Source organism: Haliotis cracherodii, unplaced genomic scaffold (assembly GCF_022045235.1).
Source record: "Haliotis cracherodii isolate W230 unplaced genomic scaffold, xgHalCrac1.p SCAF_2, whole genome shotgun sequence".
Classification (NCBI taxonomy): domain Eukaryota; kingdom Metazoa; phylum Mollusca; class Gastropoda; order Lepetellida; family Haliotidae; genus Haliotis; species Haliotis cracherodii.
The window spans coordinates 55,868,289-55,885,153 of record NW_027266275.1 but is presented as its reverse complement, the minus strand read 5'-3'; the positions used below and the strand labels follow the sequence as shown (position 1 = coordinate 55,885,153).

At 39.9% G+C, this 16,865-nt stretch overlaps 1 protein-coding gene across 7 annotated transcripts in view; it reads right to left on the bottom strand.

Moving 5' to 3' along the window:
• LOC139468266 (calponin homology domain-containing protein DDB_G0272472-like) overlaps window positions 1-16,865 on the bottom strand; it is a 91,754-nt gene that overhangs the window by 6,340 nt on the left and 68,549 nt on the right. For 3 of the 7 annotated variants that reach the window (XR_011653676.1, XM_071250118.1, XM_071250117.1), the window contains exons 7-13: window positions 13,628-13,803; window positions 11,490-11,647; window positions 9,443-9,545; window positions 7,883-7,959; window positions 6,537-6,746; window positions 4,691-4,817; window positions 445-2,653 (exon numbers count right to left, since the gene is read on the bottom strand). Coding sequence is in view for 2 of the 7 variants with exons in the window: in XM_071250118.1 (XP_071106219.1) it covers window positions 445-2,653; window positions 4,691-4,817; window positions 6,537-6,746; window positions 7,883-7,959; window positions 9,443-9,545; window positions 11,490-11,647; window positions 13,628-13,803 (3,060 nt within the window). In the remaining 5 variants the exon portion in view is untranslated. The remainder of the gene's footprint in view (window positions 1-444; window positions 2,654-4,690; window positions 4,818-6,536; window positions 6,747-7,882; window positions 7,960-9,442; window positions 9,546-11,489; window positions 11,648-13,627; window positions 13,804-16,865) is intronic. The other 4 variants (XR_011653677.1, XR_011653679.1, XR_011653678.1 and 1 more) reach the window with 4 other exon arrangements.

The following is a 16,865-nucleotide window of genomic DNA, read 5'->3' as shown; positions in this document are numbered from 1 at the left end:
ATACAGTGCCTCATTTATCTCTTGACTAAAGGGGTGGTGGGGTAGCCTAGTGGTTAAAGTGTTTGTTTGTCAAGCCTAAGTCACGGATTCGATTCCCCACAAGGGTACAATGTGTGAAGCCCATTTTCAGTGTCCACTGCCGTGATATTGCTGGAATATTGCTAAAAATGGTGTAAAACTACTCACTCACTCACTCACTCTTGACTAACAGCATCACATATCGGCCCCATTATTCATGGGTGATGAAGAAACATAGTGAACATAAACCTGTGAAGTATTGACAATGGAAGGCTTCTTATATTCTTATATCAGCATCACCTACCATCAAGTTACAATAAAGTAATTTAAGATCCTCATGTAAAATTTGTTTAACAACTCACTGAATAGAATAAGAACCACAACATTATTTAAGATGAAAGTTTCCCTTTTCATCATGATACTCACTTCGAAACTTTGAAGAATTTCTTTGGCTTATGGAGCCAACTGGAATCCAGAAGCCTCCGAGACCGTTTCTTGTCATCAGTTGGCGAGGCAGGTGCCCCCTCCCCTTCCGAACTGGTGGAAGAAAACCGCTGGGAAGCGGGCGGAGAAGTAGAGTCCGAACGCTTTGATTTGCGGAAAACCACACCTTTTGTTGGTGATTCAGGTTCTACTGCATGAAGAGTTACACCCAGGTCAAATGACATTGATTGTTGACAAAGCACACCAATGGTCCCCATTTTCTTTTTCTTGCCTCCTTCTGAACGTTTGTGTAACTTTGGCGAAGGCAGTTTACTGAAATCGACTTTGTGTCCTGATCTCGGTGACTTTGGGAATGCAGGTTGTTCCCCATGAGTGGGTGAGAGGCTTGCGGAGGCTTGTTGAGATGAAGACGATGATAATGTTTCTTGAGAGACAACAGTTATTTCGTCGTCATGTTCCGGTTTTTTCCCTGTCTTACTTTGTGTTTGCTCGCTGGCACTATAGGTGGCGCTCCGGTCCCTCTGAGCGCACTCCAGCGAGGCCTGTCTCTCTGTCCCGAACAACAATGGCATGGATTGATGGTTTGTGGGACTTATAGTTGAATCTGGTTTCAAGGAGCTGTCACTAGATATCACAGAACTTGGGTCATGGAGTGCCCCCAGCTCACAAGACCTGCGTTGTGAGGGAGGCACTCGGCTTTTCTCTCTTTTCCGGTATTCTCTGACTTCTGAATCGGAGAAAGTCCTTTCAGGGGAAGACTTCGGACTAGGCGAAGTGTCAAACACTTCTGCTAGTTTCTTAACCTGTCCATCATTAGTCACATCTTTCAGGGGGACAATGAACTTATGCTCTGGTCCACTGGGAGAGGAAAGTTTGCGTACAATATGCGAAACAAACTCGGATTGAGTGCGCGGAGAATCACTTCTTTGTAATGATAATGAGGAATTATTTTTGGAAGAATCCACACTTTTTGTGGGTGTGCCCTCTCTTGATAGTCTTTGTACCATGGTTTGTACATAGCTTGCGGAGATGTTTTCTTTGTCATGGCTCTTTGCCCTTTCTTGTTGTTGCTGTCGGCCTTCCTCTTCTTTGAGGTAGCGTTGGCGCAGGCGGGCAGAGTACACGGTGTGGCCACTCCGGTACCGCTGACTCTCCTTTAGGAGCTCCGCGGCCGGCTTGAGGCGACGCACCGGTGACACCAAACCCACCTGCGGCAGGTACAGCGTCAGACTTGGGGTTTTCCGTAACTCGAAAGTGTGCTGCGCTGTCTCGCAGACAGTGGCACGTTTCTCAAACTTCTTGATCATGTCTGACAATGGTTTATCATCGCCTCCACTCTGATGGGAGATTTCGCCTGCACTATGTGATCGGACCTCAGGATCTAGGTACGCACGAGGTCGTGGGGAATGTGTGCTCACTGGTGTGCTTTGTGTGAATGGTGGCAGTGGTGGTTTTGCCGCAGTAGCGTCGGACTCTGACTTTGGGGAGGTGCTCCCGCTGTCCTCAGTTTCCCTGTGTGGTGCATCCCGAGCTCTCGCTGGGTGCTGGGACTTAATCTTTGGACTCTGAGCAGGTTTCCCGTGGACTGTAATATCTACATCTTGAGTAGCCTTGTGCACAGGACCACTCTCAACTTTATACGATTCTACTGATGTAGGCATTTCTGTACACTTCATCACAGTTTCAGTCGGGGAATATTCATCATCAATGATCTTGGCAGACTTGACGAGTCTGGGTTTGTCCAGACCTCGAAGCCGCTCTGGAATGGGTTCATCAGGGGTCTCTGTTACTTGTTGCGACTGGCTGGAAGCAGCGCCCTCAGAGGTTCTACTCACTGGTTGCTTAGCAACACACGTCTCCAAAGTGGGAGACCCCTTCTCCACTTTAGGGACATTTAACTCAGTCTTTGATATATCCTTGGGCAGAGAAACAAGTGCAGTAGGCAAACTAAGAGTGCATACTACTTCAAGATTATCATCATGTATAGAAGCTTTGCGTTCTAGAGGCGTTTTATCACTTCCTTTCATGGTTTGCAAGTGTTTTTCAACATTGTCAGTGGTTTGTTCATCCTGTTCTAAAACAGATTTGGAATGAATTCTGTCCCGATCAGCAGACGACACTGACACAACACCATCAGCCGGCTGTCGCTCAATAGGCTCTCTTACTTTTTCTTGCTTCCTCGTTTCCAAAGCTGAAAGAGAGAAAATGTCATGATGATATTCACTTTGTTCAAACAAATTCTAACTTCATGTTATTTTCATTTTCAAACATTTACAAAGTCTCAGCATTTTTGGGCGTTTCTATTGAATATTGAGTAAAAGTCTTTTGGACAAAAAGTTTACAAAAGAATACAAGAATATTTTGTTGTATATCAAACTGCATTTATATATGAGGGCAAACACAATAAATATTAATTTGTTCATCAGTCATGTTCAGCATCACTTGACCAAATCCATTTGACTGAATATGTTTTTCAATTTATTGACACAAAAAAAACACCTAATATTTTCACACTAATATTATGTTCATTGGGTAAACATACTTTCTTTTTCTATTCACACAATTTTCAGCAGCGAATGACAGATCTCCCATATATTCAGATAGGGCAAGGGCAGACAACTCTGTCTACCTTGTAAGTTTTTTATCAGAAACTAGTGTGTATGTAACAGATGGGTATTCAAACTTATTCATACAGGTTTCACTGAGATGCTATTTTAATGTTTGTCACAGGAAGTTTGGTATTTTATCTTCCAAACAGGAATGGGAAAAAATGCAAATTGCTTTCAACATTTCAACTTACCTTTGTTTTTTTCATTCCTTGAAGCATGCAGTCAAAAGATGGAGAATTGTCAGATTGTTTAACAGATTTACCTACACTCATATAGACACCATCATCCACTACATAAACACTCATATACAACTCTTCATCCTTACATACACTCATATACAACCCCTTCAACCTTGCTTGTGCTCATATACCACCCTTCATCCTAACATGTACTCATATATAATCCTTCCAAACCCTCATATGCCACCCTTCATCCTTCCATACACTCATATACCACCCTTCATCATAACATATACTCATATATAATCCTTCCATACCCTCATATACTACCCTTCATCCTTCCATACGCTCATATACCACCCTTCATCCTTCCATATGCTCATACACCACCCTTCATCCTAACATATACTCATATACCACCCTTCATCCTTACATATACTCATATATCACCCTTTCGACGTAATAAGCGCCCACGGCGATATTTGCTAATATATTGGCTAATGAACAATCCCAATCAGCACCCCTTCCGATTGATCAATGTACAAAAGACTGTGTTATATGCATCCTTAATTATGGGCAATTAAATTCTGGAAAAAAATATGTGTCGTTTATAAACATTTCAAGCTGTCAGCATAAACCATGAAATTTATCTTTCAACTCTGTTTCTATCACGAAAATATTATTCTAATAAGAGCCCCCTATTTCTAATTTTGACAGCGCCCTGGGCACTTATTACGTCGAATACGGTAAGGCTTCCATACGCTCATATACCAGCCTTCATCCTTCCATACACTCATACACCACCCTTCATCCTAACATATACTGAACTCAACCCATGATGATAACAACAGGTATACACAGTTGATCTTAATACTGTCATATTAAATACAAGTGTGTTGTTCTAGGCTAGACTGCAGTATTTGGCTCCCCAAACGTTTTTATGGACATTGTCGAAAGTTTGTTATTTCCAGTTGAAGCGAGAGGATTTACTGGCCGTCATTTTTTTTCAGATAACACAGGGTACGAGAATCTGAACTTTACAAAGAAAGTGTCATCCCAAATGTAACATTTGTTACAAGACCCTGCTTCTGAATTTACAATTCCACAACATGAGCAAAGTGGTATGTGTAGTAATGACACGTGACGTCTTACGTCATTTAAGTTCCGCCAATAAACAATACGAAGTCAACACCACAAGAATAAGGCTTCACTTTCTATTGTAAAACTCTCGGCCCCCACATGGGCGGAGTTTTAGACCATACTTTTAATATCTAGCTCATTTTTGGGGGCCTTTGGGCTAAAAAATGTCTCTTTATGGATTTCGGCACGCTGATGCATGCGCATTTATATATAAGTAAAACTATGGAAACCGCCAAAGTTGGGACAAAATACTGCAGTTGACCTGTTGTCCTACACTTAAACATCAGTATTTTGACTCACCTGTTTTTGATGGAATGGAGTCACGTTTCTCAGGCGGCTGAGAGCTGTCATCACTGGAAGTCACGTCCGACTCCTTCAAACTCATAAATCGCTGCAGCGGCGGCCGATCTGCCTCACGGCCCTCAACCTGAAACATAACAATTCAGTTGAAGTTCATAGTCTCCAACACTGGTGTAGGCCTTTGGAAAGGAGTGAGTGAGTATGGTTTTATGTTGCTTTTAGCAATATTGCAGCAGTATCACAACAGGCAACACCAGAAATGGGCTTCACACATTGTACACATGGGGAATCGAACCCGGGCCTTTGATGTGATGAGTGAACGCTTTAACCACTCACCTACCCACCATCCCCATTGGTACAGGAATGAAATAACCAGGGATGGCTATCACTAAAGGAGGGCACATCTCCTGAACAGCCATTGTACAAGCTGAGATATCATGCCACAGTTTAACATCAATACCTCCCTCAGACACAGTAAACTGACTCTGATTCATATTCATTTCTTTACCACCTCAAATCAGAAATTTGATCTTAGCAAAAGAAAACCACCACGGAACACAAACATACCCTCGATAGTACACCCTTTTTAGGTGTAGATGCTATGGCATTCAGAAACAACATCATTTTTATATATATATATATATATATATATATATATATATATATATATATATATATATATATATGTATATATGGACATAGCCATATCTCCCAGGACAATATAGATAAGTAAGGCATAATGCAGCCGAGGCTGACAAGGGTGTGGCAAATAATAGTCATAATTCATAGAATTGCCCAAAACTTACATTATGTTTGTTTATCATAACACTGGGAGCAGGATTACACAGGAATAAAACTAAGAGCAGCACTTTTACACAGGAATAAAACTAAGAGCAGCACTAATACACAGGAATAAAACGAAGAGCAGCACTAATACACGGGAATAAAACTAAGAGCAGCACTAATACACAAGAATAAAACTAAGAGCAGCACTATTACACAGGAATATAACAAGGGGCTGCACTAATATGAAGGAACAAAAATAGTAGAAGCACTAATGCACACAAATAAAACCAGGAGCAGCACTAATACACAGGAATAAAACTAGCAGACCTAATAAACAGGAATATAACTAGGAGCACCAATAAAAAGGAATAATCTACAAGCAGCACTATTACACAGGAATAAAACTAGCAGCAGCCCTAATAAACAGTAAAAAAACTAGGAGCAGCACTATCACATAGGAATAAAACTAGGAGCAGCACTAATAATCAGTAATAAAACTAGGAGTACACTATCACATAGCAATTAAACTAGGAGCAGCACTAATAATCAGTAATAAAACTAGGAGTAGCACTATCACATAGGAATAAAACTAGGAGCAGCCCTAATAAACAGTAAAAAAGTAGGAGCACCACTAATAAAAATGAATAAAATTAGGAGCAACACTAATACACAGAAACTGCACTACAGCTGCAAAAGAATAAGCTGTAATATGTAGTCTTTCATGAGTATGGAACTTGTAGCCTCAGACTCATATATGAAATAATGTTGGAGAGCTGCAACTATCACACCTACATGAGCAGAAGTCTCAGACAGTGCACAAACACCTAAACACAAGACAAAAGGGACAGAGAGAAGATAGATACGTCAATTACTGAAATATTATGTTCTTGAATTTGACACAAAAATGTGCACTTTTTCAGTGCACCAGGGCAACAGAACCAGCATCAATGCTGATTGTCATGGTAAGACTTGCAATACTGCAAAAGGAACTAAACCAGGAGAACTACGAACATCTACAGCAACCAAATAAGGATCAGCGTCAGCATGCTGACAATCTCACCACTCTAACCCCGCGGTCCGCGCCTCCGAATGTGTTCCATCGTTTGACGGTGGCAGGATGGCGAGACTCCTGGTATTGGAAGAGCTCGGACTCGCGGCGTGTGATGTCAGCCTGGAGCAGCAGGTTGTTGACTTCCTGGAGCAGCAGCTGCCGCTTGATGTCCATGATCTCCTTGTTCCGCTGGAGGTGACTCAGGCGGAGGTTGTTCATCTGCAGCAGCAGGGCAACGAATCAGTGTCACACAGTCAATGGCAGGTAAGAGACAACAATATTACATGTTCATCAAGACGGGTGTGAATATACAGGACCCCGACACACGCTACTTTTCACACTAACTATGATTTGTTAAAGCTCAACTTCTTATGGTCAAGAGGTTGAGAAGATAAACATGCCTGTTACCTGTAGGTTTGATTGTGCTACATTGAATTTGGAACTGAATGGCAAGGAACACCATCTCCATTATCAGATATTACAAGTTACATTCAGCAGACTGTTCTACCAGACACACCATCTCCGTTATTAGATATTACAAGTTACATTCGGCAGACGGTTCTACCAGGCACACCATCTCCATTATCAGATATTACAAGTTACATGAGGCAGACGGTTCTACCAGGCACACCATCTCCATTATCAGATATTACAAGTTACATTCGGCAGACAGTTCTACCAGGCACACCATCTCCATTATCAGATATTACAAGTTACATGAGGCAGACGGTTCTACCAGGCACACCATCTCCATTATCAGATATTACAAGTTACATTCGGCAGACAGTTCTACCAGGCACACAATGTCCGTTATCAGATATTACAAGTAACATTCCGCAGACGGTTCTACCAGGCACACAATGTCCGTTATCAGATATCACAAGTTACATTCGGCAGACGGTTCTACCAGGCACACCATCTCCATTATCAGATATTACAAGTTACATTCGGCAGACGGTTCTACCAGGCACACCATCTCCGTTACCAGATATTACAAGTTACATTCGGCAGACGGTTCTACCAGGCACACAATGTCCATTATCAGATATTACAAGTTACATTCAGCAGACGGTTCTACCAGACACACCATCTCCGTTACCAGATATTACAAGTTACATGAGGCAGACGGTTCTACCAGGCACACAATGTCCGTTATCAGATATTACAAGTTACATGAGGCAGACGGTTCTACCAGGTACACAATGTCCATTATCAGATATTACAAGTTACATGAGGCAGACGGTTCTACCAGGCACACCATCTCCATTATCAGATATTACAAGTTACATTCGGCAGACAGTTCTACCAGGCACACCATCTCCATTATCAGATATTACAAGTTACATTCAGCAGACCTGGACTTGCAGCTGCATGGCCTGGCTGTACAGCTTCTCAAAGTTGTGTAGAGCAGATGACTTCTGAGAGGCCTCGCCTGCAACACAAACCACTTTCTGCTGACAATACCCGCCAGCCAGTGTCCCTGTTCGTCAGGCCATTTATTCTAGCAGATACAAAACAACGGAGGATAGTGTAGTTTGGGCATGGCTACTCCGGAAAAAATAGGATAAAACATACTACTGACATACTTTCGAAGTGTGAATTTGAAAGCCGGAAGAGACAGAACTGTTTGACATATAGTAAGATGTGAATCAAACTGTTACTATTCTCTTTCAAGCTCTACAAGCTCCTCAAATATCCTGCATATAATATCTATATTTTATGACAATAAATACCCTGGACCCATTTCTACCACAGCTTTCCTTTCGAGAGTGACATCCCCATCTTCATCACTCTTATTACTATTCAGGCGTGGTGGGGTAGCCTAATGGTTAAAGTGTTAACTTGTCACGCCGAAGTCCCAGGTTCAGTTCCCCAAATGGTCACAATGTGTGAAGCCGTTTTCTCGTGTCACCTGCTGCAATATTGCTGGAATATCGCCAAATGCGGCACAACACCATACTCACTCACTCACTCACTCACTATTACTAACTTAGCACAGAATTTCTCTCGCTAATCATCTTGAAATGAACAACCAATCATGATGAATTGTTTCATAGTGATTTCTTAGAAGTTGACGGATGACAAATAGACACAATTTATGGATAACAACTTCTTTATTGTACTTTAATTACCTTGCAATCATAATGAGTTCAGCAAACACCTACATTCAAAATCACAGTCTGATATGAGGAAACCCTGGATATATATAATAACCATTAACTTTTAGCTGGAAAAGATGATTTCATGAGTATTAACATTGGGAGACAGAAACCATTATGCTGAAAGACATTCCCAGTTGTATTTGAGACGAGAGCAGCTAGGCAAGTAATGGGGACAACGTCACATGTTCCAATCAGGAAAGAGGTTAACCTGACTGGATGTTCAAATCAAGCTCAATAGGAAACTGTGGTGGCGAATGGATCAAGGGGATATATCGCAATGTGTTACACAGATGTGTTATACAGGATAATCAAGGATGCCTAACCGGACTCGGACGGGTAACTCGGGTACTCGGGCGGGGTGGGTCCTGAATAGGACCCAGGTACCCACACGACTACCCAGACCCGTGGTTAGTCACGTGCTATACTGTTTAATGACATTAATAACACTCCATGGTTAAACTAAATGTAAACTACAAGACTATGCAAGCATTCGTTCTGACTTTTATGCTCGAGTAAGGATAAAGTGTCTATCAACTTCAGTGTATGCATGATCAGATCATTTTATACGTGTAACAAAATAGTTTTTGGCAGGGCTGTGGTAAAATAATTCCCATTCAGGCATTTTGTACCTAACTCTTGCGACCTATAGCGGCTACCCAGGTAGGTCCAGGTAATAGGATGATGGATACCTGGGTAGTAAATTTGGACTCTTCCCTGCCCTAATGCCAAACATGCGGAATGTGCAAAACTTACGTGACTGTGACGCCTGTAACAGCATGACCCTCATCTGCTCCACCAACTCCATCAGCTGGATGCTGACCAGTTCCTCACCCTCTATACTCTGCCACTTCCCAACCTGCAACAGAGCACAGCACACACATCAGGGCCATGCATGCACCGACACAGAGAATCCGGGACACAATAGTTGCCCAGTATTTATGCTTATTTGTTGAGCAACTCCATGTTTGGCTGATTAGAACAATTAAAAGATTCAATAACAAAGGTCCTACAAACTGACACTATGAAGTATGGTCTTATGTATTAATGTCTGTTTGTTGTTTAACACAGCACTCAGGAATATTCCAGCTACATGACGGTTTTCTGTGAATACTCAAGTCTATTCCAGGCAATCCAGTGATGACATCATGAGCACCAATCCACGCAACTGGGATACAATGATATGCATCAACCGAGTCACCCGATAGTCGCCTTTTAAGGCATGCATGGGTTGCTGAAGACCTTATTCTAACCTGGATCTTCACGGGTTGTATTGTATATGGTCAATGGTCACTGCAAACATCTTGTGCAGAAGAAACTACATATACAAGTTATTGTATAAATATAAAACATTCTTAAACAATGTGAAACAATATAAGTATATTTGTTCCATTAAACTGACCTGCCCGAACAACTTATACCAAATATGTAAAATATGGACCTACAATTTCTCTAAATTTATATTTCATCCAACCCAAGTTGAATGGTCAGCAAAGATTTGTTTGTTTGTTTATTTATTGTTTAATGATGCACTCAGCAATATGCCAGTTATAAGACAGCGGTCTGTAAATAATTGAGTCTGGACTAGACAATCCAGTGATTGGCATCATGAGCATCGATCTATGCAATTGGGATGCACCAACAAGTCAGCGAGATTGACCACCAGATCCTTTTAGTTGCCACTTACAACAAGTACGGGTTGCTGAAGACCAATTCTAACATGGACCTTCACATTAAAGCAAATATTTGTAAACCATACGATACGACAGTTTAAAAAAAACCCACTTGGTTGAACTAATGGTCTGTTCGTGCAGGCGCTAGTTCTAGATCATAATGATACCCAGATTGGCATTGTTTGTCAGAATCAAGTTAATTCATCCTAGCTACTTGGTGAAATGGACAAAGTATTTTAATCTGGGCCACAACTGATGTTCCACATGAGAGTTACCTCCCTTACATTTCAGATGGTGAAAGGGTACATGATGATGAATATATTTGGACAAACCAGTGACTCAGTATACACTGTTCACTCCTTACTCTTCTCAATACACATGCCCATAGTCTTAGGAGTTTGGACGAAGATGTCATGCTCTGTAAATAGCTAGGCTCCCAAATATCTGCCACCTTCAACAGTTCTCTCGGCATTCAAGGCCCATTAGGCAATCCTAGCATGTTTGATTCCAGTCATTCAAAACCTGTTTTGTTTGTCTGCGAACTTTAAGTTTATCATGAAAATCAACCTTAAAGGTAATTAATGTCCCAATTACACAGAGGAAATGTCTCATTATCATACATGGTGCTAATTACTGGTGAGGCTCAATGGGGTTTAATGTCGTGTACAAGATCACTTCACTCACATAGAGACCTGCATGTACCTGTGTGTGTGTGTGTGTGTGTGTGTGTGTGTGTGTGTGTGTGTGTGTGTGTGTGTGTGTGTGTGTGTGTGTGTGTGTGTGTGTGTGTGTGTGTGTGTGTGTGTGTGTGTGTGTGCACTACTAGCCCTATGAGATACCCTACTGTAGGATACCATAGACAACTCAATCAGACACATTAATGACTGCGGACTAACCAGTCTTTGTTTATCACCTTAATGCTGAGGAGTGCCAGGCAGGGTAACAACAAGTACCATCTCTATATATCTTTTGGAATGATGTGGCAAGGGAATTAAACTACTGACCTTCCCCTCCCAGGCAAATACTCTATTCACTACACCATAGAGACGGTCTGGGCTAGTTACAACTTTTAGACCTAGACTTGACCCAGACTCAAATCTTAAGAAAGAGGGATCATGATTCCTGCTTACAGCAGCAGTTTCCATCGATTCGGCCAACTTCTCGCCCACACCATCCAGCTGTTTGATCTTCTGCTCGAGGTCAGCCACAGTGGCCTCCAGTGCCCCGACCTCCAACTTGACAGCCTGTGGCGTGCCTCCTCCTGAAGACAGCTGCTTTCTGTAGCGGGCTGCAGACAGACACAAAACACTTCAGTCAGTCATGATATGAAAACAAATCACATAAGTCATTTAAGAGTTATGTCCCTTTAGAAATATCGGTTTGTAATTGAAAAGATATCACAAAGCACAGTTCAAAATAATTATAGTCCAAAATAATAGATGATTCTCAATAAATTGACAATGACAGAAACTCTTCTTCATGAAAGGAATCATCATCAGTATTTCTCTGGTTTGTACCCACTACATTCCTCCATCACCCATAAATATGCCCGATTTCCATTACAGTAGTGACGTGTGTATTTAAGTCCTGTAAGTAACTATGAACCCTAATCCATGCAAGAATTTGGCGTAAACCCTATCGTTGCCTGATGTAGCGTAAATGGCCGCAATGCTATGGCACATGTCGCACAAGTATCACAGTTTGTGCGATGTTATCTGAGTGCTCATTGGTCAGAGCTCACACTAGCAAAAAATAAGTTTGTTATGTATGTCAGTTTGTTATAACCATGTTCGTTATATACGTAGTTTACTGTATATAGCGCCAACATTCACACAGTAAAGTATGCTCTGTGTGCTTGTTGGAAGAGTCACAGTCAAGAAACAGTTTAGGGGAAAGCTTGTCTTAAAAAGAATGTTTTTCACTGTCTTTAAAAGAGGATAAGTTTGGGGATTGTTTTATTTCCAGTGGTATATCTATCCACAAAGAAGCTGCTGCATATTTAAAGGATCTTGTTCCATAAGAGTTACAGCTAGTGTTGTTGAGATGAACATTTTGTCTTTGAGTGATAGGTTGGAGCTTCATTGTTATAACATGGGTAGGCAAGGGAGTAGCTTGAAGTTGCTCCATGATGAAATGTGAAAGAAATAGAGTCGTTTTAGAACTGGAGTGATGTGGTGCAAATTTCTGGTTTTCCTAATTATTATTTAGTTCATGCTCCTCATTACAGAGTATTGTTTGTTCTGATCTTTTCAAAATTCAGATCTATTCTATCTGCTATTCAACTCAAAGCAACAAAGCAAGTTCGCCATATTTTGTTATCCAAAATCTGTTGCTAAAAACGCACATTGACAATATGATTTCTGGGAAGATTCTTAAACATTTTCAAATTTTAACCAAATTAAGTTTATTTTGTGGGTGTGAACAAATGTGAGTGTCACAGTGTTGATACACATCATGGTATTATTCAAATGTCTGGGTCTTGTGGAATCTGAGAATCTGAAATTTGAATGTCTAAGATTCCCCTAGAGATGCTGATTTTACTGCCATGAACAACTCTGATCTCTTATGTGGTGATAACCATCCTTGTAAGATTTCAGGTTTATCTGTTCAGTGGGTTAAGAGAAAAATGTTGGAAATTGATGGTCAGGCCTACAAAACAAATTACAATAAACAAAAACACTGATAGCACAACACAGCACAAAATAATCATTAACAAATAAAGGAAACAATTTAACAAATAAATGAAAATAAAAAACGTAATCATTACAAACGTTTTCACAAAGATAATTTTTGAATGCTCATGTTGGCTATTTATTATACACATATCCTAAGCAAGAATTTTTTCCTAATTCAATTTCCTAATGAGACTTCTAATAGAATCGGTATCAACTATAATTCAAATTCTAGCTTCTCTGTAACTTCTTGGCGTCAAGCTAGACTACTCTACACACAACGAATGCATGTGCAGAATGGCAGTGAAGAAACAATTGACATTTGCAAGGGAAGTATAATCTTGCCACATGTGGTAAACACGAGTGAAAATATAGGAAAATATTCTTGCTTTCAAAAAAAGAGCAAGACAGAAAGGACAAAATGATAAACTCATACAGACCTCATTATCACAAAGAGATACTTATGATCTTTAACATATACATATCTCCCAAACTGTCAAGATATTGTCACAAAAATAATTTTCTTTGAAATTTGACAAGCAATGTTTGATATTTCTATGTAAAATTCAGCAGTATCTCTTTTTGACATATCTCACAGAATATATGAAGGGCTCCAGTACCCATCTCGGTCGAATGTTCGTCTCGGACCAGAGAAAGCTTCTCGTTGAGGTCAAGAACTTCCTCCTGAATTGCTGCGTACTCTAGTTCCTTCCTCTGAAGCTCCTCAAGGAGTTGGAGATTTGCTCGCTCCAGACTGTCAAATGAATCGACACTGATTGCCGGAAATCAGAATCAAAAACAGGTTAGTGCACGATCCACACGAAGACATGGTCCCATTGCCCTGGGTTGCCACCATGGTGGCGCCGTTGAAGGGGTACAATAGGCATGCCTTCAGGAAGGAGGGAGAAATAAAAAAGTCTATAAACAGACACAAAATAAATGATAACTGTAACTACACATGTCTGGATATGGAGTTGATATATACACCGTATTCACCATGGTAACACCCAGGCAGAGTCAATTGTTCATTAAAGCTATGCTTTGTCCAAATATACCCTCATTCTCTCGGTGGAAATTCCTTTCTTCGAACACATTTTGAACATGAAATGGCCAGAATATATTTGTCCAAAAATAGAACAATCTCTGTTTTCAAGTTTGATTTGAGAAAAACTTATTACAATAATTTTGATGCATAATGAATGCACTTTTCATAGAAATATGTCCAGCTGTGATAACAAAAAGGCTTATAGCTACACTTCTACAATTTACTAAAGTGTCGATCTGATGGCTGGGTCTGAACCTGCTGACATATCAAAAACAATTTACTTGACTTTTTCTTCCCAATCAGACATACACCTCCTGTATTAATGTACCAAAATGCAGATAGGCTACCCAGGTCGGAATCTGATGTGACAGATGGAGAAATATTATATTTGTAATAAATCAACTAGATGCTACTATGTTGAATACGGTTGCTACAGGTGACTATAAAGTATCTACAGCTACAAATAAAATAAAGTAGAATAACACTGTTCTCAAAGAGTTCAAAACTAAGTCCTACTAAATACTGTCTCTCTGAGAACTAGGAACAGACACATACCCTACCATGACAACTACATACATGGACACATTGTGTACATACACTGGATATAGGTATACTGAACCACAAAAGAAACATCACTTCATGAAAATACTTCATGAAAGTTCCCATTGAAACATCGCTGGATTTTTAGTAGGTATCTTGTTTTTGACATTAGTCTGTCTACAAATTCAAAGTTAATGTCCAAAAGGTGACACAAATATGGGGCGCCAAAATGCACGGTACAAAGTCCCGAATGCTTCCAATGATAATCTAAATTCACTTGCGTTTCCTTGTGCCTTTTCTGATAAACGGCACCCCAATACGTAGATCCAACATTCTTGTATTGATACTAGCGCCATACCAAGACCTATGAAGAATCAGAGAAACCAGGCTTTAGGACGACTGCATGCTGTTGGTGACCTGGTATCGTTGCTGTAATCTGTAGATGGTTCTCACGTGGACACTGACAACCATTCGTGCAGTCTGGCCAGCATACAGTCATCGTAATGGATAAATTTTTGTGGCTCTTTTTGGCCGTTAACATTAATTTAGGATACAAACTAATTTAAAAATGAGTTACCTCCAAAAAAATGCATTGATATTTCAATGGGAACTTTCATGAAGTATTTCTATAAAGTGACATTTCTTTTGTGGTTCAGTATATATCGGTAGATATATTTTACGGGCATGCAGTTAAGTATTTTATTTCTCTAGTTATCTAATGTTAAAAGGTAGGATATAAGATTTGTATCAAATCTCTATATTTTTTGTGTAAGCAGAATTAGAATGGTGTGGCCAAATAAAAATTAAATTTATAACCAGTTGGTCATCAACTGAACATGAAAAAGTTAGTTCACAAATTAAGACTTGAAGACTTGAAAGTGAAAAATTACATGATAGTGCCTTTGTAAACTGATACCTAACTGTCAATAATATAATTTCTTCATTGATACATATAGAAATCTACATTTTGATGTAATATTTTAACATTTTGAACACCACCAGTTCTTAGATTCATTTCCAAAATCCAGAAGGGAGAATTTAAAAGAATAAATAACTCTCTCTCTCTCTCTCTCTCTCTCTCTCTCTCTCTCTCTCTCTCTCTCTCTCTCTCTCTCTCTCTCTCTCTCTCTCTCTCTCTCTCTCTCTCTCTCTCTCTCTCTCTCTCTCTCTCTCTCTCTCTCCAATTTAAACTATTGTTTTTTTAGCTACTATACCAACCCAGATATAAACTACTTGCAGTTCATGGTAACCAATCAATTGGTGTAATGATATCTAAGAACAATGATTTTAACAACAAAATTGTGATTTTGTGCTCTTCAAAAGGGCTAATTATGGACAATCAATAAGTAGTGACCCATATATTTTATTGGATAATTCTTGACTGGGTTGACTCTTAATACTTGTGCAGATAGCATGACTTGGGGACTGTGTCAAAAACTGCATAGCATTTCCACACCAAACTCTTCATGCCAGTGTCTCATGGATCATGTACAATGTCACAATTATCTTTGGTCATCCAGTCCATGCCAAGAGGAAGTCAGCATTCTCCAGTCAAACACTCAGTCTAATGAAACTATCAGGTAGGAAATAGTATGGGATGTTTTTGACATGGTCCCTAATAGAGATGCTCAGCTATTAGCTACAGCTAACTGGGTGAAAGATATATACAGTGAGACTGGTAAAATAAAGGGTATGCATTTGACAGATTTTCTCAAACCATGATTATTACCACAATCATTAATAGTTAAACTCCCCCTTTTAAAAAAATCATGTCTTATGACATAAACCAAACATATACAATTTCTTATTTAAAAATACATTTACATTTCAAAGCTGATGTCTACCCCTTGCCCCGATCATGCGCACACTGAGGCCATGAAGGAAAATTTGAACATCCCCATCCGCCAGAAATCAAAATTTGAACCCGCAGAACTAATATAATATTAATATACTGATAATTTTTATATCAGTAAGAAATAAGAAACATAAGAAATTTTACTGAGCCTGTAGAAATGTCAATACCATATTAGACACAAATTGAATAATTTAATGAAAAAATCTAAACTTTTCTAAAAATCTAACTCCTCACATGTCACCCTTGTATATTTCCAGAAACTCTGCAAATTACTGACCAGTTAAATTACAAGTCCTACTAACTACACACACAACATTATATCTGGCATAGTAAGATATACACTGTCATGTGGCACATACCCCACCAAAAGTGTGTGCTCCACGATACGTGACAA